General features: G+C 35.5%; 1 protein-coding gene across 1 annotated transcript in view; it reads right to left on the bottom strand.

Annotated features, from left to right (window-relative positions):
• Nucleotides 1–27162, bottom strand: part of Fmn2 (formin 2) — a 275933-nt gene that overhangs the window by 242786 nt on the left and 5985 nt on the right. Inside the window, exons 2-4 of the mRNA XM_047520535.1 lie at nucleotides 17408–17555; nucleotides 15236–15247; nucleotides 8427–8482 (exon numbers count right to left, since the gene is read on the bottom strand). Coding sequence (XP_047376491.1) covers nucleotides 8427–8482; nucleotides 15236–15247; nucleotides 17408–17555 — 216 coding nt within the window. The remainder of the gene's footprint in view (nucleotides 1–8426; nucleotides 8483–15235; nucleotides 15248–17407; nucleotides 17556–27162) is intronic.

The raw sequence follows: 27162 nt of genomic DNA, 5'->3' as shown, positions 1-27162 counted from the left end.
ATGCATTTAAAACCTACCAAAACCCTAAGAGATAGGAATTGTTATTATACCTATTTTATACATGAGGAAACTAAGACCACAGAATAAAACAATTTCCCTGAAAAGCATAGTAAATCTCATATTGACTTCAATAACTAACATTTCATTAGCAGTTCTACTAAATTTCTGGTATGGTTTGAATATGTTCCCCCTGCCCCCTGCAAAAATCATGTTAAATCCATAAGTTAGAGTAGTTAATTACGTCCAAAACTGGTACTTGGAAGGGAATTGGGATTGGATGAGATCATGAGGGTGAGGCCCCCATGATGGTATTAGTGGATGAAAAGAAGACTCAGCTAGTACACTTGCTCTGTCCCTTGAAGTGTTGCACTCTGCCACGTTGTGATATGATAAAAGGCCCTCACCAGATGATGGTACCACACTCTTGGACTTGCCAGCTGTCAGAACTGTAAGTTTAAAAAATCTGTATTCATTAGAAATTACCCAATCTATAGTGTTCTATCTTCTGTAGCAACAGAAAACAGACTAACACAAGTTCTGACAAAGCTTCTCTCCTTCATAACTCCAGCTAAACCTCTGACCCCTCTTCTTGATGAGGCCTCAACCCTGGCCTACAAAGACTTGAACAAACACTAACATGGTGTCCAACATCTCAAGACCACACCCCCCCTTAGAGAGCCTACGTGAGAAAACTCAAGACTGCCCCAAAATGTACTGTTTATTTTAGCAACACGTGAGGATAGAAACTGTTTCCTGGTCCCTGGGGGAAAGAAAGAATCCTAACTTCAATAACTGCCAATTAGCAGACACTGCTGGCCTAATCTATTTACACTGATGAACCCCTTATAATTTTCACCTCCTTGACTCTCCTAAGTCTCTTCACATCCTCTTCACTGTTCCTTCATTCTCCCTTTAAAATGCTGCTTGCCTTTCTACAAACTGAAGTTGAGTTCAGCTCACAAAAGACTTGTTTCTCTATTGCAATAGTTACTACTGAGCAATATCTATCCTTACCATCTTTACTAGTGTCTGGTTTTGTTTATCTTTGACAGTTCCTCAGTTACAAGTAGAATAACTGGGATTTATGCCCAGGCAAACGGGTCCAAAGCTCACGTTTTCAACCACTAGGGTATAAATACGAGCAAATTTTCTACCACTCTCCCAGATGCACCCTCTGCTCTCTCTCTCAGCAATGTGGTCCTCACATATTTATTCTTTCATCAAACATTTCCCACTTGCTGAAAAATGTTATCATGTCCATAAAGTCAAATACTGTGTTAGACACAAGAAGGACAAGAAAGTACCAACAGTCTTATCCTTATAGAGTTCAATGGTCTATGCATAACTCAATAATTATTGAAAAGTGAGATAAATATAGGGCGTCATAGAATGAGGACATCAAAAGAAATATCTGTGCTGAAGCTTCTCAGGTAAAGTGTCTAAGAGGAAGTCAAGTTGGATGAGTTTAGATTAAATAATGGAAATTATGTAAATTAAAGGAAGGGAAGTGGGAGTGCAAAAGAAACATATACATAAAGATGAATGCAAAGGACTTTAAAAGTTTCAGAAAGCTAGGGTATTTTTAAAGACTGGAATAAGCCCAACAAGAGGAAACAGTGAGTGATCAGGAAAAGACAGAGGATGGCAAGAGAAAACCTATCAAACTCAAGAGTCTGAAGTTTTTCTCAAAAACTATAAGCAGTCCTTGAATGAATTTAAGAAGATAGAAATCAGACATCAGTGAATTTGAATGTTTAGGAAGATAATTAGGGAGGCACTGTGGAAAGGAGATTAGACAGGATTAAGATTGGAAGTAAGAAGACCTGTCAGGAGACTGTTGTGGCAATCAATGGACTCTGGGCTCTCCAAGGGCTATCAAGATGCATGCAGAGAAGGTCAAAAGGCTGAAAGGAAGCTGCCTCTCACCTCACCTGGAATACTACACCTCCCACTCCAATGCCATGTTCACTTCCACTTCCTTACCTTTACCCTCTTCTCCCTCCTAAAACACTCTTATTCCTCTACCTGCCCAAAATAAGGAGTTGATCAAAGAAACCATCCTTACAATTTCTCAATAACCTTCCCTTTTATTATTAGTTCTGCAATATAAATTCACTAAATATCTTGGCAGAATTACCTTACCTCTTGCATATCATTTCGAGTATAAGAAAGAGATATACTCTTTCACCTTAACTGCCTGCTTCATACTAACTGGGATATTGTCTTGGAACTCCTTGTTTTTCCCTCAATATCAACCACAAATACTTTGCATACAGTAGGTCAGCAAATGTTTGATAAGGGACAAACATTCTATATAGTCAGCTTTCCACTGCTGTGACAGAATACCTGAGAAAAACAACTTAAAGGAAGAAAGATTTGTTTTGGCTCATGTTTTCAGAGGTTTCAGTCCGTAGTACCTTGGCCTCATTGCTGTGGGCCTGTAGTGAGGCAGAACATCATGGAAGAACAGGTGTGTTACCTCATGAGGGCCAGAAAGTAGAGAGAAAAAGAGGAAGATCAGAGACAAGATGTAGTCCCAAAGGGCACACTCCAAATAACCTACTCCATTCAACATGGTCCCACCTCCTGCAGGTTCCACCTCTCACAACAGTACATTCAGCTATGAATTCATCGATGGCTTAATCCATGGGATGAGGTTAGAACCCTTATAATGTACTTATTAAGCATCTTAGAATGATCAGACACTGAGGTGGACTTTGAGAGTGACTAACCCATGTTTTCTCGTGTCTCTCACTCTAAGCCCTATTTTTCTTACTCTGGTTAATATTTTAGTTATTTACTAGTCTTGTGAATTGTTTTGTTAATTTGTAATCCTTGTAAGTTCATATAGTTCAAATAGCCTTCATCCAAAATGCTTGCGATCAGACGTGTTTTGGATTTCTTTTTTTTTTTTTTTTTTTGGAAATATTTGCATATACACAAGAAGATATCTTAGAATGAGACAAACATCATTACCCTATGTATATGTATGATTGCACAAATGGTGTACAACCATTTTGTGTACAACCAGAGAACAATAGTTATACCCCATTTGTGTACAATGAATCAAAATAAATAAATTTTAAAAATACAAAATTAAAAAAATGATATGTTTGGAATGTGACCCAAGTCTAAACATGAAATTCATTTGTTTCATATATACCTCATACACATAGCATGAAGAAATTCTTTATAATATTTTTAATAATTTTGCACATGACTCAAAGTTTCATGTAATAGAATTTTCTACTTGTGGCATCATGCTGGAGATTCAAGTAGTTTGAGATTTTGAAGCATTTTGGGTTAGAGATGGTAGGTTAACCTATATTACTTTTTCCTTTAGACATTGGAAGGACCTTGCATTAAACAATGTTTTTTATTCCTATTTCTTCCCTATATTCATTATATTCCACCCTAAATCAAATGGCATCTTGCTTTTGGAAGTATCCATCACCATTTCTTCAGAATTACTTTCACCCCACACCTTTCTTTTGATCTGACTTCTTTTACTTTTCAAATTTTTCTGTGCCAAGACACTTGTGAGTGATCTCTCAGGTACCATCAACTAAGTTCTCCACATCATTCTCCTCTGTTTCCTTTATTTGTTCCTAAATTAAGATGCTTCTGTAACTAATAAATTGTACAGAGACGTCATTGTATAAAGAGCACTATACAGATACTTTCAGGAAATCCAGTGGAAAATAATTTTTAATTCAAGTAAATTTGTTATTGAATTGGGCAATGAGGGGCCCCTGTAGGGCTGATGGGAACAGTACATTGTTCTTACACTTGAGAACTTATTAGTATATAAACTGTTCAACATATAAAAGAAGGTCCTTATACTGTTTAATTTATATTTATTGTCTAACACTTTGTAATAAATGTGGCTATTCATAACTAATAAGTATTATAATTTAACTTTTAATTGGTATCAATCATTACCTAAAGCTAGAGTCTTTAAAAATCAAACTTTTATTCTGTTTACCTTTCAAGTGATCTATTCACATTAGAAAGATATTGAGAGTTTTAGGAAAATGATTCAAAATAAAATTTTGTATATAATTTCAAAAACAAAAAATAAGTTAAACCTTGTAGCAACCAGTTAAAGCATGCCACATACATCAATCTAACTCGAAGTAAACATTTTTTGATAAAATAATTGACACTTAACTATTTATAATTCTTTAGAGTATAAAAGAACTTAGTATTTCAAATACCAAAGAATAAGAATATTATTAAAGTTCTATTTCAGTTTATGACATAATTCTTTGGACAATACAGATTTTTCAGAACATACTACTTGAACTTGAAATAATCAATAAGTGCCAAATACAATGACACACTCCGTAGTCCCAGTTACTGGTGAGGCTGAGGCAGGAGGATCACTTAAATCCAGAAGTGCAAGATCATTCTAGGCCTATATAGTAAAAAGCAAGAACAAGTCTCAAAAAAAAAAAAAAATTGAGCTCTAAAAAATGTGTCTTTATTTAAAAACTTCCTAATTCCATAAAAGTACTCAAAAAGTAGCCATATCCCCTTGTTTTCACATGAATTCCAGTTGTATGTGCTTTAAGCATCAGATACTCTGGAAACCCTACAGTCCCCAATTCCTTTTAGATGGAGGAAGGCTTTAGAGTCATTTTTTTTCCCTACAGATATTGAGCTCTCAGAATTATTAACTACAGGGAGAGAGTAAAAGTCAAAATTCATTTAATAAATTCCAATGAGCTTCAATTGAGAGAACAGGTGCCTGAACATACATCTGAAGAAAACCTAAAAGATACTTTCCAACTCTGCTGCAGGGCTGACCAAGAGGTCCTGGGGATCTCTCATTCAGACCACAGAATAATACAGACAATACCAGATGGACCAGAAAACCTGCACTATTTATCATCTGTAAAGAGAAAACAGGCTTAAATCCTTTCACTTCCTTCTGCAGTGGTAATTTACAAAGATACAGAGCTGCCATCTAGTGACTGAAAAGAAAAAAGCAAGGTGCTTAACATGAACAATCATAAAGCTTTTTTTTAAAAAAGCAATAAAACACTCAAATTAGTAAAACTAACATAATGTAGCACAAACTTCAAAATGTATAGGTAAACTAATATACCTGTATGCCTCTATAATGTGTCTTTATATCTAATTCTTATAAATAATATAACTTGAAATTAATAGAACAAAATTAATGATACTAAATATTCATAGGAGTATTGCCCATGTGAAAGTATGAATTTTTATTATTGTACAGATATAAAATCAAATGCATATGCTCTAATCTTAGTTTTCCCCCTCACCAATTTTGTGGCTTTAGGCAAATTACTGTTAACTTCCTATAAATCACTTTTCTGTATCAGTGAAATGTGAGTTATAACAACTATTTTAAAGAATTATTGTAAGGATCACACAATATAATACAGTAAAACAATAAGTACACAGTAGGTTGATAATTCTAGTTCCTTGTATCCACTTTATGGTCAGTTACTTAGGCTCTTATGAAACATACATCATCTAAGAAACAAGCCAGCCCATTAAAAAAAAAAAATTATAATAAGGAGTTAATGTTTCCAGAAGTTAGTCATGTTATTGTTGTGTTCTTAACCTCAACTGCCTCCAAATATTATTACCTCTCAATTAATTTATCATATTTCCTGACTTCTGGACACTTCATTATCATCAAAGAAAGAATTTTTTTTGATCTATTTCACCCTTAAGTCTCTGTTTTTAAATCCCCCAGTCCACTAGGTTTTCTTCTTATTGCAATATATTTTACTATAGTCCATAGCTCAAAGAAAACAGAAAAATCATGAAATAATTTTACACATGAGTCAGGTGCAGTAACATACGTCTGTAATCCCAGCAACTCAGGAGGCTGAAGCAGGAGGATCCCAGGTTCAAGGCCAGTCTCAGCAACTCAGCAAGGTCCTAAGCAATTTAGCGGGACCCTGACTCAAAATTTAAGAAATCAATAAAAATAAAAAGGGATGGGGTCGGGCAACGTGGCACATGCCTATAATCTCCATCAGCTTGGGAGGCTGAGGCAGGAGAATTTCGAGTTTAAAGCCAGCCTCAGGAACTTAGTGAGACCCTGTCTCTAAACAAAATATTACAAAGGGCTGGGAATATGGTTCAGAGATTAAGTGCCCCTGGGTTCATCCCTGATACCAATAGATAGATAGATAGATAGATAGGGATGGGGATGTATCTCAGGGATAAAGTGCCCCTAGATTCAGTCCCCGGTTCCAAAAACAAATAAATAATAATTTTATATAAGTGTGTATCTTAAGATATTATAACTATAATCTGAACATAGAGGACAGTGTTGTATATGTTTTATCATGGTTGTTCTTACACAATAGTTCTTGTCCAGATTCTCTTTGGCAGTATCATATACAACAAAAAATTCAGTCAAGTAGTCCTTGAACATAAAATTTAGAATAATTTAACATTTTATTTCAGATAATAATTTAACCATGCTTGCCTTAACAACAACAAAAAGCTCAAAAAACTAATGACAGGATATTTTAAGGATATTCTTTTTCTTAATTGTTATTGAATTTACTATTTCTCTTTTCCCTCTTTTTAGCTTTATCTGATTTACTGTTGGTTAGTCATTGAAGTTAATTAAATAAGCTAAGCCCTCCATGCCACTCCAAGTGCCCCTAGGTTGATGTAGGTTCCATCTATGACAAAAAAATAAGCTGAGAAAACTTCCTTTTTCTAACACTACTCTTAAGAGCAGATTTGCTTTTAATGATAATAGCCCATCTAGTATATTTTTGTGCAGCAACAAAGGAGTATTTTCTCAGTTGATGTTATGCCCCATTTCTCCTCCAGGGGGCACATGACTTTCATGTATGGTGCAAGGCTTCTTTTTCAAGTAGGAAGTTAGTTTATGCTTTTTAAAACTTTTTTATTTTTTATTAGTCCACCTTTGTTACACATAACACTAGGATTCATTTTGAAAAATTATAAATACATGGAATATCATATTCATAATTATGAAAACATGAATATCAGTCCCTAAAACTTGCCCTTAGCCTTACCCTCCTCCCTCCTATTCTCTTTTCTACTGATCTTTCTGGTATTTACTTACATTTATTTTATTTTTAAATTAGTGTCTTGTGGATATACATAATGTTGAGATTCACTGCAGTATATTCATATATGTACACAGGAAAGTTAGATCAGATTCATTCCACTGTTTTTCCCTTATCCCATCCTTCCTCCCTCCCTCTCAATCTCCTTCTTTCTTCTACTCCCCTGATCCTTTTTTTTTAGGCTTTTAAGAGTTTTCAAGGATGACCAGTTCTTTAATTTTTCAGAGAATAGCACTATGTCTCAGATCCTCTACATATGTCATCACATACTAACTAGAAACAGATCTCCATGTAGAACCCAGGTATGAGTCCTCTTTTTCTCTGCTAGATCACACATCCCCTTTACTATTGATTTCTAACAGCACTAGGTTATTTTCAGAAGCATACTTGGACAAAAGTATAAATAAATTAAACAAAAGATTTTATATCCAAGCTGGGCGTGGGGATGCATTGCCTGTAATCCCAGTGGCTTGGGAGGCTGAGACAAGAAGATTGAGAGTTCAAAGCCAGCCTCAGCAATAGCGAGGCACTAAGCACCCAGTGAGACTCTACCTCTAAATAAAATACAAAATAGCGCTGGGGATATGGCTCAGTGGTTGAGTGCCTCTGAGTTCAATCTCCAGTACCCTACCCCCCCACAAAAAAAGATTTTATATCCAAAATATCAATTTTAGTCCACAATTATTGTTCCACAAAAACATTACCTTCCTTGCCTTTTTTTTTTTTTAATAAGTCCATTTGAGCACAAGAAAGAAAAAAAAAGACAAAACTTTTAGCTTCTTCTGTAACAGAAAAAAAGTCTCCATGGATTTAAACAGACACTAGTATTTTATCCACTAAAGCAATTTAAAAATCTTAGGGGCTGAGGATGTAGCTCGCGGTAGATTGCTTACTTAGAATAGACAAGGACCTAAATTCCACTCCCAGCACCAGAGGGGGAAACAAGCCTTATTTGATTTAAGAAAAACTCTGAAAGACTTTTTAAAGAAAGTATCCATGGAACTATTCAGCCAGGCCAATCTCAGCCCAGAAGTCTCCTGCTGGATTTTCCTGCTGGAGACAGCTGTTGTTAGGCCCAGCCCTTTGGCTGGATATAAAATGGTGTAGCTTCTGAAAAGATTGTACTCAGTTCCACTTCAAGGCTGATTTTCCATGTAAAATACAAATGGAAGAAAATATCTCCTTCTGCCTGACTGGTTCCCCTAAAGGTTTAGGGAAACAAGGGTAACCTAGCCAGCAGGGCACATTAGAAGATAAATCACAGAGCTTTTTCATGATTTTAAGATAAATAAGCAATGAGGACTTGATATCCTAATAAGATCTCCTTACCTGCTGGGCAGCATCTGAACTTTTTTTCGGAGTTTCCAAAATAGCAGATTGAGATTCTGGATTGGAAAGGAAGCAAGCAGTCAATATCTTAAAAAAAAAAAAAACCTTCAGTCAAAAAATTAAAATCTTCACTAAAATATATCTTTAACCACAAGTATTAAAAATATCTAGTCTCTCTTCCAAATATATTAATGGATTATGAGGATAACACTATATTCAGCATATATAATGACAAACACGTATAATGACAAACACGTCATTATTTTTAAAAACTGGAATGGTCCTTCTCTGCACATCAACCATAACTATTTTTCTCAGTGCTAATCTCTATACTGTTGTGCTAGGAGTACTGGTTAAGAATTTTATTTATATCAGTCACTTAGTTAAAACTTGTTCAAGATGGAAGCCACCTCAATCTTGAAGGATAGGATCTCAAAAACCTAATCTGTTGACATATTACCTCCTGACTTCAATGAGAGAATATAAATAACAGTCAATAGAGGGCACTGAGTAATCATGGATTCTGAAGATGCTGTCAGTTGAAATTCTATGAGATTACAAATTCATCACACTGGAAAACAAAAGAAATAACCACACTGGGCATTTTGTTTAAGCTAAGGGGTACTTTCTTTTAAGTGAAACCTGAATGCAAATTTAAAAACTTAAAAATGAAAATAAAGCTGGGAATGGTGATGCACGCCTGTAATCCCAGTGACTTTTAAGGCTGAAGCAGGAGGATTCCAAATTTCAGGCCAACCTCAGCAGTCCTGCTTCAAAATAAAAAGTAAAAAGCACTGGGGATATAGCTCAGTGGTAAAGTGCCCCTAGATTCAATCCCTAGTATAAAAAACAAATAAATAAATATTTTTAAAAATTAAAAGGGCCTTTAGGAGTTCCAACACTCTATGAATCAGAATCTGAAAACCACTCATCTCACCCATCCTCTGTACTTGAGAGATGAGAAGTCCCAGGTTCCTAACACAAGCAGTTGGTGGCAGGATGAAGACTAAAGGTTATGTCTCTTGCCTATCACATTGCTCTCCCTGGCTGACAGGTAGACCAGATACAGGACACAAAGTACAGCAGTCGATTTTCACAATCATTTTGACATTCCCAATTTAACAGCATTGTAACTGATGCATGTAACAATATTACAGAAAAATTAAAAGTACTTAGTATTTAAACAGATAACATACCATTAAGTGACACTGAAAGGTTTCATTGCAGTCAGATGAGAATCACCATCTCATCACAGACCCCTGGGTCTTGGTTGATCTGCCTATGCTACCGAATAGGTTTAACTTCCTTTGCCTTTTCCCCTTGCTCACTATGTTCCAGCCACCCTGGCCAGCCTGCCATCCTCTAATATTCCAGTGATTGCCCCCTCCACCAGGCCTCCAAAGCCACAGCAACTCTTCTTTACAGCCCAGAGTGCTCATTCTTCTTCAAGATAGCTGCATGCCCTGCTTCCTTGATCCCTCAGGACTTTGCTCCAGCCTCCCAGAGCACTCAATTTAGAGTAACAACCCCTTACCCTCAACACTCCATATTTCCAGTCCTTACTTTCTTCATAACATGGACCATCACATCATATACTCCATAATTCACTTGGTGTGCCTATTCATTATCTCTCATATTCCACTAGAACATACGTTCCATGAAAGCAGAGGCTGGTGTCAGAATTATTCCCCTGTCATATTCCCAAACATCTGGCACATAGCAGGTGCTTAAAATACTTACTGAGCAATTATAGAAATGAATAAAAGAATAAGTGAAAGATCAAAAGAATGGTCAAGACTAGTTGCCACCATGAAAAGTGGGGTAAGCTAGGTAGGGAAAGAGAGTAAGGACTTTATTAAGAGGCAGCAGAGATACACCTTGTCTTTGGCTATTTCCTGAACTTTAGCTAAGAGTATTCTTTTACAACAAAACCATTGAGAACAGCATGTCACCAATACATGTCATGGTGACAGAGAACATAAACAAGTGAACTTAAAATACAACCATTTTTCCAGACAACATTGTGTTTCACTTAGTCAATCAAAAATAGATCCTTCCCTACTCAGAATTTAACACCAGAGTTAACCAAATTTGAATAAAGACTTTTAACATCAAAGCTAGCCAACAGTTAAGAAAGCGAATCCCAAATCTGTAAGAATCTTGTTTTCTACTATTTTTCATTATTTCCAAATCCTCCCAAATAATAGATTCAAGACAAATCCTGGTTTTGTACACATGGAAGAAAATTTATTTTCTTGTTTCTATTTCAATAGCACAAAAACACTCAAGGGATCTCCTAGTAGTTCTTTACATTAGAAATGCTTATAGTGCTTCATAGCTTTTTTTCTATAGTCTATGACTGGGTAATTTGTCCCCAAAACCAAACTTCTGAGGTCCGGTGGTCAATAAGAACAAGTGCAGTTTATTGGAACAATGTATTTAGAAAACAATGCTTATTAGAAAGGTCATTCATCAAACATTCTGAACACCTACACCCAAATTCCCCGTTTTCCTCTACTCCAATACTTACTTAAATGGAATTCATTCTCCCATTCTACCCTTTATCCCTTGCACTGTTCTCTTCATTTCCTTGAAGTTGTGTGTTCAAACACTTAAGAGAAATTTATATCTCGAAATGCTCTCTTCAAAATCAGAAGCTGGAATGTAGGAATCTAGAGTATCGGGATTTTAAAACCAAAGAGATACATGGACTAACTACTACAAAAAAAAGTATAAGTGAATGAAAACAACTAAGCAAAAAAAAAAAAGAAAGAAATAGAAGAAAAATAATAGAGAATAAAAGAGAAAAAAATAGGGTAAAGAAAGTATAGGAAGAAAAAGGAATAAAGAAAAGCCCAAGTTACGGTGAAAGTAGCCTAGAAAAGTTGGCATGGTAGAAACAAATAAGTGAACTGGCTCCACACTAGAATCACCACGCAGGTAGATTTGAGAACTCAGTTTTGTCTTAACACTCATCAGTGTCCCTAGATGAAAGTGACCACCCCTGATAGAAGCCAATTTGCTTGTTACCAACCCTCTACTCCTCCCAGGATCCAGGGGCACTTTGAGAATTGCCTCAAACCCAGCTCTGGAACTGACAGGCAATCTCCACTAAATATTCATCCAGTAGAATGGTTCTTTTTTAGAGAATAACTCAGTGAGAGAGCTCTAAACAGTGCGATAAAAAAACTGCCACCTTCTTCACTCGCCCTTTTTAAAATTTAAGAAACTAAACTGTTTTGTGTTTTAAATCACTATGAAGAAAAAAGGGAAAGAGAAATTCCTGACAGAACTTTAAATATTCCATTTTTTTAAAAAGTTACTTCCCACAATTCTGAGCATAAGCTAAAATCTGGGATACATACAATTCTAATAGTTTCAGAAGTAATTTCTTTATCATAAAATAAGCCCATCACTCACAAGAAAAAAGCATATGAGTTTCATATTTGTAGAGAGAGCAATGAGATAATGAACAAGATACACATCTTTGATAAAAAAGGAAAATAAAATTTCCCCTTTCAACTATATCAACTACACCTTCTAAAAATAAGTGGTCTTAAGCAGGTTTACATTTTAAGTAAAAAATACATTTTACTTAAATTTACTTAATGTAAATTTACTGAATGTAAAATTTACTTAAATGTAAATTTTAAAATACATGTAAAATTATTAAATTCAGCTTGTTTAATGGTATACATTAATTTGACTCAGGTCTAATAAATTTAATTGAAAGAAAATTCATTAAAATTCACTTAAACAGTTTACCTTCCTTATGATTGGATCACCTAATAAATGGTGTATGTTTTTAATCTGATATGCTACATCCTCAAGAAATGAAAATGGGGTTTAAATTTTCCTAAATGGGATCACCTATGTTCTGCTTACTTATCTATTTAAGAGCATAAATCTGCTCCTCACTGTCAACAAAAGATATCCGCCCCCAGAATTCAGCTAGCAAAAGAGAAATTATTCAGTTTTACTGGCCCCTAAATACATACACATACACACACGCAATCTCTGCTGGAAACACAGTTCATCTACTCTAGTACCTTTTATCTTTAGATTAAGTGAGTAGCTCAGAGGGATAGAACGCTATCAAATCACCCTCCGTCACAGAATTCCTATGAACATGTTTTAAAACATGTAGACAAAACATGTAAACAAGTTGATGATACTACAATTGTATTACATCACACAAAATCTCTTTCCTTAGGGACCATCAGAAGCATTTTTTTGTGGGGAATGGTTATTAGAGGCCATCAAAGTTGTGTTTCTCATGGACACTGAGAATGATACAGAATTGTTCATATTCCCCCTTCTTCTTTGAACCTAAATGATAAATTTCCAATCACCTCTAAATAAACTGTAGGAATTTCTTAGATTTCAGTGTTCAAGCTTAACTTTGTTTCATTTTATTGTTCTGTTCTAAATTTCTTTGAGTTGATCCATTTCCTTTTGTGATCCTTTTAGACACAGATATTTAAAATCTATTCAGATCCTTTGTAGAGCAAAGGTGGGTTTCAATTCATCCAGCCAGCATGGAAACAGACTTTTTTTTTTTTTAGGATATCTGCAGAAAAATTTTCTGTCTTATTTCTACCAGATCACCTTCCATATAATTTCTTTCTTTCTCTTTTTGCACAACTGGGTATCCAACCCAGGACCTTGTGCACACTAGGCAAGTGTTCTACCTCTGAGCTACACTCCAAGTCATGTATACATACATATATGCATACATACATACATTTTTTTTTTATTCTAGAATTTTCTGTACCTGGATTGCCTTTCTAAAAATCAATGTTCCACTTGCTCTCTGGGCATTGACATTGTCAAAGAAAGGTAAGGGATTTGATTTTCCATTGATGAAATAAGACTGATAGGGCTGGGGATATAGCTCAGTTGGTAGAGTGCTTGCCTTGCAAGCATCAAGACCCTGGGTTCAATCCCCAGCACTGGGGGAGGTGGGGAGGGGAAGATTGATAACATTCCTATTCATGTCTACACAGTTTGATTTTGTCCTCCATGAATTTTAAGACTCACGTTTATTATCTCTTTGATTTTGTATACAGCCATCAAATGACCTTTAAAACTTGGTACTTGAACCTTTAAATTGGTCAAGGAACTGTTTGCGCACACACATAAAACTTTCCTTCTAGGAAAAGAGAGAAGGGGAGGGAACAGGGGCAGGAGGAAAGATGGTGGAATAAGACAAACTTCTTTACCCTATGTGCATGTATGATTATATGAATGGTGTGACTCTACATTGTTTACAACCATAGAAATGAAAAGTCATACTCTATCTCCGTACAATGAATCAAAATGCATTCTGCTATCATGTATAACTAAATAGAACTAACAATAAAAAAAAAAAATTCCCTCTAATCTTTCACTTGTCTGTTAAGTAGCTATTTAAATCTTTTCCAATATAAAGATCTTCATTCATTCATTCAAATATTTAAGTATTTAGTATGTGCCAAAAGGTCTTAAAATGATGGGGTTCTACAGGAAGGTATGTATGTAAAAAGAAATAAAATTATGATTCATAGATACTGCAAATGATGGAAATATAAATAAAATATCACAGGGCTCCAGAAAAGAAAACAACCAGGGGTGGGGTGGGGTGGTTGCATCCTATATGTAAGGAGACATAAAGAGAAAACAAGGTAATTGAGAAGGTTTTCTTATAAATGCTTCCATCACCAATAATAATAATAATAATAGAGCACATCACGGCCTAACTTCCTTTCCAGCCAGCCCGTGCTTCCAGGAGGCCTTCTATAGAATTCACAAGGTCAGCTGATATATCATAAGCCCATCCGTGGAAGCATGTGGACTGCACAGAGTGCCAGGAGGGAAGCAAGGATTCACACTGTAGCTCATTGGTAAGAGGCAGCATCAAGATATCACCTCAGCCTTAGTACTTCAAACTCATATGAAGAAGGGTTAGTTCTTTCATTAATATATGAAGGTAAAGAAAAAACTCTTTTACAGATGGTGTCATGAAAAAAATTAAAGTGAGATACGTGAAAAAACAGAGAATACATCTGAATTAGCTGGACATGTGAATTAATGAGCAATTTTTCAAAAGAGCTGGAAGGAAAAAAGAGGTCAAAAAAAGTTCTTGATTTTCTAAGATGGACCTGCAAGTCTGTCTTCTTCTAAAAGAAGTAAAGTTACTGGGCATAGTGGTACAATCTGTAACTCCATCTACCAGGGAGGCTAAGGCAGGAAAAAGGCAAATTTGAGTCCAGTCTCAGCAACTTAGTGGGATCCAGTCTCAAAATAAAATAAAAAAGGGATGGGATGTAGCTCAGTGGCAGAAAACTTGCCTAGCATATATGAGGCCCTGGGTTCTATTCCCAGCACTGCAAAAGAAAAAGAAAAAGAAAAACGTAATTGAACTATTTTACTTTAAATTCAAATTGAAAGGGGACACATGTTGCACTGAGTGATTTTAATCATGTCACTACACAATAATGTTGACCAGTTAAGTATATAGCAAACAGTTTACTACATTAGTAATTACATTATCAAAATTCACAGTTGATATACAACATTAGACCTTATGCAAGTTTTTCTATAATATTCAAATTCTCACTCGTAATTGACTGTCCAAGCAGAGGAGGGAGTGATATGGCTTCTTGAGAATAAGACTGCCCAATGAAGTATCTTTCTAAATGTCATAGGGTTAACAGCAGGAGAAGTCCAGAAAACACCACTAGATCACTGTGGACAAAAGAATGTTCTATAGCTATTGGGATAGATAAAAGATCAATTGGAGTCACTATGTTAAATTTCTTTCTACTTACCTCTATCATCCTCTTTAAGAGTGCATATTTTAAAAGAAGACAAGTTATTGTATTAAAAATTATTAGCTCTGATATTTCTCAAGCTACATCAAAAATCTAGGTTATAAACTCCTTGGTATCAATTCCAACTATCCTCTTCACCAAACTAAAATTCAGATTAACACTTCCAATTAACTTTCAATCAAGTGCCCCTCCACTTACTTACCAGGAACTTAAAATGTTTCATGACTTTTGTAAAGTGCTCCAAAATTTAGAGGATAATATAGATGTTTCAGTTAGAAAGGGTGAGAAAAAAAACAGTAGGAAAGAAAAAAAATCAAAATATCATCCTAATCAATGACACAAACACAGGTTATGAACAAATGTTAAAGGACTCTCCAAGAAACTGGTTGATTATACTACATCTTATTCCTACAAATTTCTTAACAATAAACTTTTGACATAAATACAGTAGTGCATATAAAGGGACTAATACAATTAGTTGTGTGCTTTTCCTTTTAAAAGTGCTTGTAATTACTTGCTTTATTTTCAGGTGTCATCATGTTAGATTCCTCTCATATCTGAAGCTCTTTGCTTTAAGGAAATCTACCTCAGCCCTGATCAACTGCTCTCTGTGAGTGTTTTGATAAACACAGTTCTACTCGGAACAGATTTTCCACATTCTATCTCTCATGTTATAGATTCCAGGGAGTATAGCCCACCTTGTGAATACTAAGCAGTGTGTTAAAAGCACTGGACATTTAAAAAGGGACGTACAGTGTTGAGTGTAGGCTCCCACTGAGGGCAATGGGGGAAAGAAGTACAGAATAAACATGTAACCCAGAGACTGGGAAAAAAAAGAGGTAGTTGGGTTCCCTATGCAAAACTTTGGGCAGGGCCTAGAATACCTTTGACGCTGTGGGTCACTGTTGATTTTAAAGGGAACTCATTGAGAAAGATAATGACATGAAATAGATATATAATAATAATTATTATTATAATTATAGCAAATACACTGAATCAGGCAGTGCATTCTGCATTCTAATGCTTTACATGAACTTCTACAATCCCCAAAATAGCCCTAGGCAGTAGATGCTATTCTCATTACCACTTTTTAGATGAAGAAACAGAGTGTGGAAATTAGGAAATATGCCTAGGATTACAAAGCTGTTAAGGGGCAGAGCATAAGCTCCATGCCCCTATGTTACAACTGTTCACTATAAGTCCAAATTGAGTTTCAATGAGCCAAGTGGGGAGTGACAAAATTCTTAATATCCATGCTACCATTTAGAAAAATTTGGTGTTGAGAGATCTACAAATAGCAATGATACCCTTCTATTTACTCTTCACTCACACATTAGAAGTCAGTATTTCTTTCTAGTCAGTTCACCAAGAGGAAGTTGGGTATTCATTATGACAAAATGAAGGAAAAACAAGGGATAAAGTAAACAAATTGTATAAAGCATTGTTGCACAAATATGATTCTCAATTCGGAATAATAATACAAAATGCCTTCCCAGATTCTGGTTTAGAGATAATTATTTTACTGAACTCCAAATAACACTGATGCCAATCTCACACTATCTTCCCAAACAATAACAGAAAGTAGTTTAAGATAGTAAAAGGATCCAAGAAAAGAAAAGGAAGAAAAATTTTAAAGAAAAAAAAGACTATATCTGAATGCTGTACAATTTAAAAATAATTTAAAATTGAGAGTTAATAAAATTATATCTCTATTTTGCCTCTCTCAGTTACCTCTACAAGGAAAGAAAAAAACTAAGTAAGAAGGAAGCAGTAAATAAAGAGATTCAGAGGGAAGAGGTAAGGTGCCAGCCATCTTTTGAAAGCAACAGATTGAAATGTCCTCTCAGGGTCATTTTAACTCAAATAAGATATGGAGCTTCAACCTTTAGTGGTGGTTCCAGCAGAGATGCATGAAGGCAGTGTTTCCTGAACTTCAGTACACACATCAATTAGTGAAGAATTCCAGTATCCTATTCCCTGGAATTCTTACTCAACAGTCTTGAGCATGAGGCATAAGAATCTTCAATTTCATAACCTTCCCAGTGATTTTAATTGGGTTACCTACAGATTATATTCTAAAAAATACCCAGAAGAGAAGCACACCCACTAAGTACTTCGATGACTCATTAAGATACACACTCTCAGAACAATTACTGTCCCATAGCCTACCTGTTTCTGCATCCTTGGGGCTGTGTTCTTCATCAGGAGGTCTTGATGGTGGCCACATAGATGGGGCTCGCCTGGGAAACTGCCCTTCTGTGTAATCCAGTGAGTGCGTGGGTTGACTGACTGCAGCCCAAGTGTAAAGTTGATCTTGCTATATTTAAAAATAAAATAATTATAAATGCTATCAATTCAATCATAAAAAATGAGCCTTGAGTCTTGCCGAAGCATTTCTATGTAAAGCATATAGATATGCTTACATATGTAAAACATCAAAACAGCATTTTATTTTATATAGAATCATAACACACTCATTCTCCATACAGTCATACATTTCATAACTGTACTTCTCTCAACATTTTTATAATGACATCTAAATCAACTAAAGCTACGTCTTTTTCTTTGGAGGATGAGATGCTATGTTGGCTTAATGAGAATTTTAAGATAAGGTGTAGGCTAATTAATTAGAGAACTCCCTGAACTAGCATTTTAACTCACTTGAATACAATGTCCCTTTATCTGTGGTTTTTGTTTGTTTTTATGGGTTTTATTCTTTTTTCTTTTATATTTATTTATTTGTTTATTTATTTCTTTGTTGGCCTTTTGATAGAAGTGTTTACTATGTTGCCCAGGTGGTGCCAAACTCCTGGGCTCAAGTGATCCTCTTGCCTTGGCCTCCCAACTAGCTGGAACTACAGGTATGAGCCACCACACTGAACTGATATCCCCTTAAAAACTGTTTATACACTTGTGGGAAACTCAGAGAATAGGTTGTACTTGGGTGCCACAGAGACAATAATAGCCTCTTTGCCTTCAACAACACAAGACTTAGAAAACTGCCTTATTTTGGGTCCCAATTGGAAACTATCTGGGGGAGAAACCATAAAAAAGTAAATAAACCTGCCAAGAATAAAAGAATTAGACAGGGGTTTTCTGGCAAAAAAAAAAAAAAAAAAAAATGTTTTGCCAGCTGCCGGCCAACAGAATATGGACAGAATAAGACTCCTGACTATACATAGCACCACAAGACAAACTGGACAACTCACAAAGGAAGCCACTTGAAGGCCCATAAACACCTTGGAAAACTGTGCACTAGGTCTTCAGAATAACTTACTTGACCATTCTAAGAATGTATCTGCTTCACATGTGTGCCCTATATTCTCTTTGTGACATTTTCCTTACTCAGGTAGATTTTCCTAACACCTTTTGATTTGCATCAAATAAAGCTAAGAGAAAAACAGTACAGTAGGGATGAAATGCAAACTCTAAACAAAAACCATACTGTAATCAACAGGCTAGGACATCAGAGAATATGCCCATATTTTAAAAAGGGAAGACTCAGGCAAGGATGGACAGTACTGCATCCAGCCACTAGGTAAGACTCAGGCAAGGATGGACAATGTTGTATCCGGTCACTGCATCCAGTCTCCGTGCCTGCTGCCAACAATTAGGCACAGAATCCTGCCTCCTTTGTGTTTGTTTCACACGGACCTTTCATGAAAGGTGTAGCCAAGCACCTACCCAGGTAGCAAGCTGCACATGCTCTGACCTCTCCAGAGGACTCTTGTGTACATTAGTGTTGTGTGTTTAATAAATGTCTCTGTGTCTGGCAGAATTGCAGATCTGCTTTCATTAGGACCCATATTTAATGGCAATATGGCACTTGTAGCCCAGACATTTCAGAAAGCATAATCTCCCACCAAATATCAATTTTCATTAGGAATAAAAGTGAAAAACACTGCTTCAAAGTATAGAGTTTGTATTTCTTTAGAAATACAATCTACCCTTAGTTGCACAGATAAAATCTACCTCAAGCCAGCAGAGAGCTCTACACCTTGTTATAAAAGAATTGCTTCTACCAAACCTTGCTTGGGTGTGACCTGTGCGATCAGGTTCACTGAAGATAGCTGAGAAGATAGCTGAAAATGCCCCTTACATAATGTTATCTGTAGGAGGGTGCCAAAGATACAGTCACTCCTGATGTCAGAATTTCACTCCTGAGGAATTAAATGGATGGTGTTTTGAGGCCTGTCTGCCATACTTTTGGGGGTTCTAGAATGTTTTATTTTGTGGTGCTGGGACCAAACTCAGGACCTTACACATGTTTGGCAAGCACTGTACAACTGAGTTATATCCCCAGCCCTTCAGAATGGTTTTTGTTGTTGTTTTTTTTTTTTTGTTGTTGTTGTTGTTGTTTTTTGCGGTGCTGGGGATTGAACCCAGGGCCTTATGTTTGCAAGGCAAGCACTCTACCACCTGAGCTATCTCCCCAGCCCCAGAATGTTTTTGAGTAGTTTCATTCCTTTATGTTCTTCCTCAGTTTTGTTTGGTTTACTTTTGTCTTCTTTAAACTTTTCAACAACAGCACATTTTCATATCTTTTCTTAGGAATTTTTTTTACTAAATTCATATCTTTTCTTACTAAACACCTTTTAGACTGGGTGGCAATAAAGACATTATTACTATTAAAGGAACAGTGAAGTGTCTACTTATTATCCATTTTTAACTCATCTAAATCACTTGTAAGAATACTCATTAGATGAAAAATAGATCTACTGACAGTAGACTGAATTGAATTCATAATAGTTTTTTTCCACTTATCATGTAATTATTTAAAAAATATAGTACAACCCTTAAAATTGTGTTGAAGTGGGCAGATAAGAAAAACAATAACTAGTCAGTACCATAATATAGTCCATTTTTAATCACTACTTAATTTGCTATAATCATTGTCATACACTTTTATAAATAACATAATTAGATTTTTAAAATAACTGCATCATCTTCATGCTTGTAATTTACATCTTCACCTTTAAATACTTAACACTATAATATTATCTTTAAATGGTTTTAGATAAAGAAACATATAATGGTGGGCCAATGACCACAGTGAGCAATCTGTACCTACCCTAGCTCCAGGTCACTGCTTGCAGACAGAAATGGACTATGACTTTAAGAATTTTTCAGTCTCATGGTGAACAACACACCAAAGGTAGATTTGGGACAAAAAAGTTCTTGGAATTCCCTGTAGTGCTGAAACTGCAACACACCAATAACTGACTTGTGAGAAACCTGGACTTAGGGTGACATCTGGTGCTGAAACAAAGGCAGTGATAAAAAGTTCAAAGAAAAGAAGTCTAGAATTTCTGGAAAGATAAACACAAACAAAGCAAAATTATAAAGACTGGAATAAATACCTAACCCTTTAATGCACAGACCATGCCAGATGCAGGCAAGAATCAAGAATTTTCAGGGAAGTAGAAACTACTAGTGAAGAGGAAGGGGAAGGGAATTGGGGAGAGCAGGGGAGAGTAGAAAGAATGGAAAAATAAATAATTTTAAAACAAAACAAAACATCAGTCAAAATAAAGAGTCAGAAAATCAACAGAAAGTAACTAATAGTGGTGAACTCTCAGATGAAGAATTTAAAAACTGTTATTTGAAGGAAATTCAACAAGCTTCAAGAAAACAGAGAAATGTTTCAATATTCTTAACAGAGAATCCTTACAGAGAGATGGAAGCAATTTAAAAATATCCTTAAACTGAAAATATAGTAAGCAAAATCGAAAACATTAGAGAAGGTATCAATAGTAGAATAAATCAAACAAGGATCTGTGAGCTAAAAAAAAAACTTTGAAAAAACACAGGAGGAAAAAAAGAATGAAGAGGAATAAAGAAAGTTCATGGGAACTTTGAGATATCTCTAAAAGAAAACATTCAAGTTACTGGAGTTCAAAAAGGACTTGAACATGACAAAGGGGTATAAAGCTTATTTAAAGAGAAAATAATGGAAAACATCCCAAACCTAGAAAATAATACAAATATCCAGAAGCATACAGAGATCAAAGGTCACCAGTAAAATGTATATCAACCAAGTCTACCCTAAGACATTTTATGATCTCAAAGGTGAAAGATTAAGAGAAAATTCTCAAGTTAATAAGAAAAATAAAAATCGAACCTAGAAAATATTTCTGAAATTAATTGTAATGAAAATATTACATGCCATAAGTTTGGGGTACAGCCAGTCATGTTGAAAGAGAAATGTTTAGGTCTAAATACACATACTAAAGGGATTAAAAAGCTTTAGAACATACGTATCTCAAGAATTTAAGTTAAAACAAAACCCCTGCAATTTAGTTCAAAGAAGGAAATAGATAAAGTCCTAGTACAGCAGCCTTCAGAGAGTCCTCTAAAAAATAAAATAAAATTGAAAGCCTCTGACAGGTATAATCAGGCAGAGGTTCAAATGACCGATGTCAGAAAAGAAAATGGCGGGGTGGGTGTGATGGTACATGCCTGTAATCCCACCCACTCAGAGGTCTCAGGGGGACTCAGCAATTTAGACTCTAAACAACTTAGTGAGACACTATCTCAAAATAAAAAAGCTGGAGATGTAACTCAGTGGTAAAGTGCCCCTGGGTTCAATACGCAATACCAAAAGAAAAAAAAAATGAGGACTGGGAATATAACTCAGTGGTATAGAGCTTGCCTAGCACACAGGAGGCACTAGGTTTGATTCCCAGCACCACAAAAAACACAAATGAGAAAGGAAACATATAGACCCAAGTGATTAAGAAAATAGTGATCATGTATAACCCAAAAGAATAAAAAAAATTTTTTAATTAAAAAAAGAAGATAGTGGGATAACAATATTTTTAATTAGAGAATAATACTAGAAAAATTTTATGCTTCTAAGATAGAGATCATATATCATTATCTTTTCCATATGAATATCCATCCGACTAGCCACATTTTCTTTATTTCAAAGATTCCACTATAATGCTTTCCTTCCCCCTAGTGCTGGGGATCAAACTTACGGCCCCACACAAGCACTCTACCGCTGAGCTACATTCCCAGCTTTTTTATTTTGAAACAGGGTCTTGCTAACTTACTCAGGCTGGCCTTTATATTGTAATCCTATGCCTTAGCCTCTAGAGTAGTTGAGACTACAAGCACATGCCACTATGACCAGTCACTACATTACGTTTCAGTAGCACCTTTGTTATTAATCATCTGTCTATATAGTAGAATCTAATTAGTGGCTTCCTATTCTACTCCATTGTGTCTGAGTATTCTTTTTTTTTTTTTTATTGTAAACAAATGGGATACATGTTGTTTATCTGTTTGTACATGGAGTAAGGCATACCATTTCTGTAATCATAAATTTACGTAGGGTAATGTTGTTTGATTCATTCTGTTATTTTTTCCCTTCCCCCCACCCCTTCCACCCCTCTTTTCCCTCTATACAGTCCTTCCTTCCTCCATTCTTGCCCCCCTCCCTAACCCTAACGCTAAACCTAACCATAACCCTAACACTAACCCCTCCAACACCCGATTATGTGTCATCATCCGCTTATCAGCGAGATCATTCATCCTTTGGTTTTTTGAGATGGGCTTATCTCACTTAGCATGATATTCTCCAATTTCATCCATTTGCCTGCAAATGCCATAATTTTATCATTCTTTATGGCTGAGTAATATTCCATTGTATATATATATATATATATATATATATATATATATACACCATAGTTTCTTCATCCATTCATCAATTGAAGGACATCTAGGTTGGTTCCACAATCTGGCTATTGTGAACTGAGCAGCTATGAACATTGATGTGGCTGTATCTCTGTAGTATGCTGATTTTAAGTCCTTTGGCTATAGGCCAAGGAGTGGGATAGCTGGGTCAAATGGTGGTTCCATTCCAAGCTTTCTGAGGAATCTCCACACTGCTTTCCAGAGTGGCTGCACTAATTTGCAACCCCACCAGCAATGTATGAGTGTACTTTTTTCCCCACATCCTCACCAATACCTATTGTTGCTTGTATTCTTGATAATCACCATTCTAATTGGGGCGAGATGGAATCTTAGGGTAGTTTTGATTTGCATTTCTTTTATTAAAAGAGATGTTGAACATTTTTCACATATCTGTTGATTGCTTGTATATCTTCTTCTGTGAAGTGTCAGTTCATTTCCTTAGCCCATTTGTCGATTGGATTATTTGTATTCTTGGTGTAGAGTTTTTTGAGTTCTTTATAGATTCTGGAAATTAGTGCTCTATCTGAAGTATGAGTGGCAAAGATTTTCTCCCACTCTGTAGGCTCTCTCTTCACATTACTGATAGTTTCCTTTGCTGAGAGAAAGCTTTTTAGTTTGAATCTATCCCAGTTATTGATTCTTGCTTTTATTTCTTGTGCTATGGGAGTCCTGTTAAGGAAATCTGATCCTAAGCCGACATGTTGAAGATTTGGACCTACTTTTTCTTCTATAAGATGAAGGGTCTCTGGTCTGATTCCGAGGTCCTTGATCCATTTTGAGTTGAGTTTTGTGCAGGGTGAGAGATAGAGGTTTAGTTTCATTCTGTTGCATATGGATTTCCAGTTTTCCCAGCACCATTTGTTCAAGAGGCTATCTTTTCTCCATTGCATATTTTTGGTGCCTTTGTCTAGTATAAGAAAATTATATTTATTTGGGTTTGTGTCCATGACCTTTATTCTGTACTGTTGATCTACCTGTCTATTTTGGTACCAATACCATGCTGTTTTTGTTACTATTACTTTGTAGTATAGTTGAAGATCTGGTATTGCGATACCCCTGCTTCACTCTTCCTGCTAAGAATTGCTTTAGCTATTCTGGGTTTCTTATTCTTCCAGATGAATTTCATAACTGCTTGTTCTATTTCTGTAAGGTACGTCATTGGGATTTTAATTGGAATTGCATTGAATTTGTATAGCACTTTTGGTAGTAGGGCCATATTGACAATATTAATTCTGCCTATCCAAGAACATGGGAGATCTTTCCATCTTCTAAGGTTTTCTTTAATTTCTTTCTTTAGTGTTTTGTACTTCTCATTGTAGAGGTCTTTCATCTTTTTTGTGAGACTGATTCCCAAGTATTTTATTTTTTTTGAGGCTATTGTGAATGAGGTAGTTTTCCTAACTTCTCTTTCTGAAGACTCATTACTTATGTATAAAAATGCATTGGATTTATGAGCATTGATCTTGTAACCTGCTACTTTACTGAATTCACTTATGAGCTCCAAAAGTTTTCTGGTGGAATTTCCGGGTTCCTCTAAATATATAATCATGTCCTCAGCAAAAAAGGATAGTTTGAGTTCTTCTTTTCCTATTCATATCCCTTTAATTTCTTTGGTTTATCTAATTGCTCTGGCTAGAGTTTCAAGGACAATGTTGAATAGAAGTGGTGAAAGAGGGCATCCCTGTCTTGTTCCAGTTTACAGGGGGAATGTTTTCAGTTATTCACCATTTAGAATGATATTGGCCATATGCTTAGCATAGATGGCCTTTACAATGTTAAGGAATGTTCCCACTATCCCTATTTTTTCTAGTGTTTTGAGCATGAAGGGATGCTGTATATTATCGAATGCTTTTTCTGCATCTATTGAAATAATCATGTGATTCTTAACTTTCAGTCCGTTGATATGGTGAATGACATTTATTGATTTCCAGATGTTGAACCAACCTTGCATCTCTGGGATAAAATCCACTTCATCGTGGTGCACTATCTTTTTAATATATTTTTGTATATGATTTTCTAAACTTTTATTGAGAATTTTTGCATCGATGTTCATTAAGGATATTGGTCTGAAATTTTCTTTCCTGATGTGTCTCTGTCTGGTGTAGGTATCAGGGTGATATTGACTTCATAGAATGAGTTTGGGAGGGTTCCCTCCTCTTCTATTTCATGGAATACTTTGAGAAGTATTGGAATGAGGTCTTCTTTAAAGGTTTTGTAGAACTCGGCTGAGAACCCATCTGGTCCTGAACTTTTCTTTGTTGGTAGGCTTTTGATGACCTCTTCTATTTCATTGCTTGAAATTGATTTATTTAGGTTGTGTATATCCTCCTCGTTCAGTTTAGGTAATTCATATGTCTCTAGAAACTTTTTGATATCTTCAAGGTTTTCTGTTTTGTTGGAGTATAGATTTTCGAAATAGCTTCTAATTATGTTTTGTATTTCACTTGTGTCTGTTGTGATGTTTCCTTGTTCATTCCGAATTTTGGTAATTTGAGTTTTCTCTCTCTTTCTCTTTGTTAGTGTGGCTAAGGGTTTATCAATTTTATTTATTTTTTCAAAGAACCAACTCTTTATTTTGTTAATTTTTTTGATTGTTTCTTTGTTTCAATTTCATTGATTTCAGCTCTGATTTTAACTATTTCCTGTCTTCCACTACTTTTGGTGTTGGTCTGCTCTTCTTTTTCTAGGGCTTTGAGCTGTAGTGTTAAGTCGTTTATTTGTTGATTTTTATTTATTTTGTTGAATGCGCTCCATGAAATAAATCTTCCTCTAAGTACTGCTTTCATGGTATCCCAGAGATTTTGATATGATGTGTCTTTGTTCTCGTTTACTTCTAAGAATTTTTTAATTTACCTCCTGATGTCTTCTGTTATTCATTCATCACATAATAGCATATTATTTAATCTCCAGGTATTGGAGAAGTTTCTGTTTTTTATTCTGTCATTTATTTCTAATTTCAATCCATTATGATCTGATAGAGTACAAGGTTGTATCTCTAACTTCTTGTATTTGCTAACAGTAGCTTTGTGGCATAAAATATGGTCTATTTTAGAGAAGGATCCATGTGCTGCTGAGAAGAAAGTGTATTCGTTCTTGGATGGTATATTCTATATATGTCAGTTAAGTCTAAACTGTTGATTGTGTTTTTGTTGTTATTGTTGTTGTTGTTGTTTTTTGGGTGCTGGGGATCAAACCCAGGGCCTTGTGCTTGCAAGGCAAGCACTCTACCGACTGAGCTATCTCCCCAGCCCCTTTATTGTGTTATTGAGAACTATGGTTTCTTTATTCAATTTTTGTTTGGAAGATCTATCCAGTGGTGAGAGAGGTGTGTTATAATTGCCTAGTATTATTGTGTTGTGGTCTATTTGATTTCTGGAATTGAGAAGGATTTGTTTGATGTACATGGATGAGCCAATATTCGGGGCATAGATATTTATGATTGTTATGTCTTGCTGATTTATGCTTCCCTTAAGCAGTATGTAATGTCCTTCTTTATCCCTTCTGACTAGTTTTGGCTTGAAGTCCACATTATCTGAAATGAGGATGGATACTCCAGCTTTTTTGCTGTGTCCGTGTGCATGGTATGTTTTTTTCCCATCCTTTCACCTTTAGTCTGTGGGTATCTCTTTCTATGAGATGAGTCTCTTGAAGGCAGCATATTGTTGGATTTTTTTTTAATCCAATCTGCCAGTCTATGTCTTTTGATTGATGAGTTCAGGCCATTAACATTCAGAGTTACTATTGTGATATGATTTGTATTCCCAGTCATTTGACTCATTTTTGTTTTTTGACATGATTTGGTTTCTCCTTTATTTGGCTATTCCTTAGGCTAGTTCCTTCCGTTGCTGATTTGCATCTTTGTTTTTCATCTCTTCCTCATGAAATATTTTGCTGAGAATGTTCTGTAATGCCAGCTTTCTTTTTGTAAATTCCTTTAGCTTTTGTTTATCATGGAAGGATTTTATTTCATCATCAAATCTGAAAGTAAGTTTTGCTGGGTATAAGATTCTTGGTTGGCATCCGTTTTCTTTCAGGGCTTGGTAAATGTTGTTCCAGGTCCTTCTAGCTTTTAGGGTCTGGATTGAAAAATCTGCTGATATTCTTATTGGTTTCCCCCTGAATGTAATTTGATTCTTTTCTCTCACAGTCTTTAAAATTCTGTCTTTATTTTGTATGTTAGGTATTTTCATTATAATGTGCCTTGGTGTGGGTCTGTTGTAATT

This window comes from Sciurus carolinensis, chromosome 12 (assembly GCF_902686445.1).
Source record: "Sciurus carolinensis chromosome 12, mSciCar1.2, whole genome shotgun sequence".
In the NCBI taxonomy this organism is placed as follows: domain Eukaryota; kingdom Metazoa; phylum Chordata; class Mammalia; order Rodentia; family Sciuridae; genus Sciurus; species Sciurus carolinensis.
This window is presented reverse-complemented; position numbering and strand designations above follow the sequence as displayed.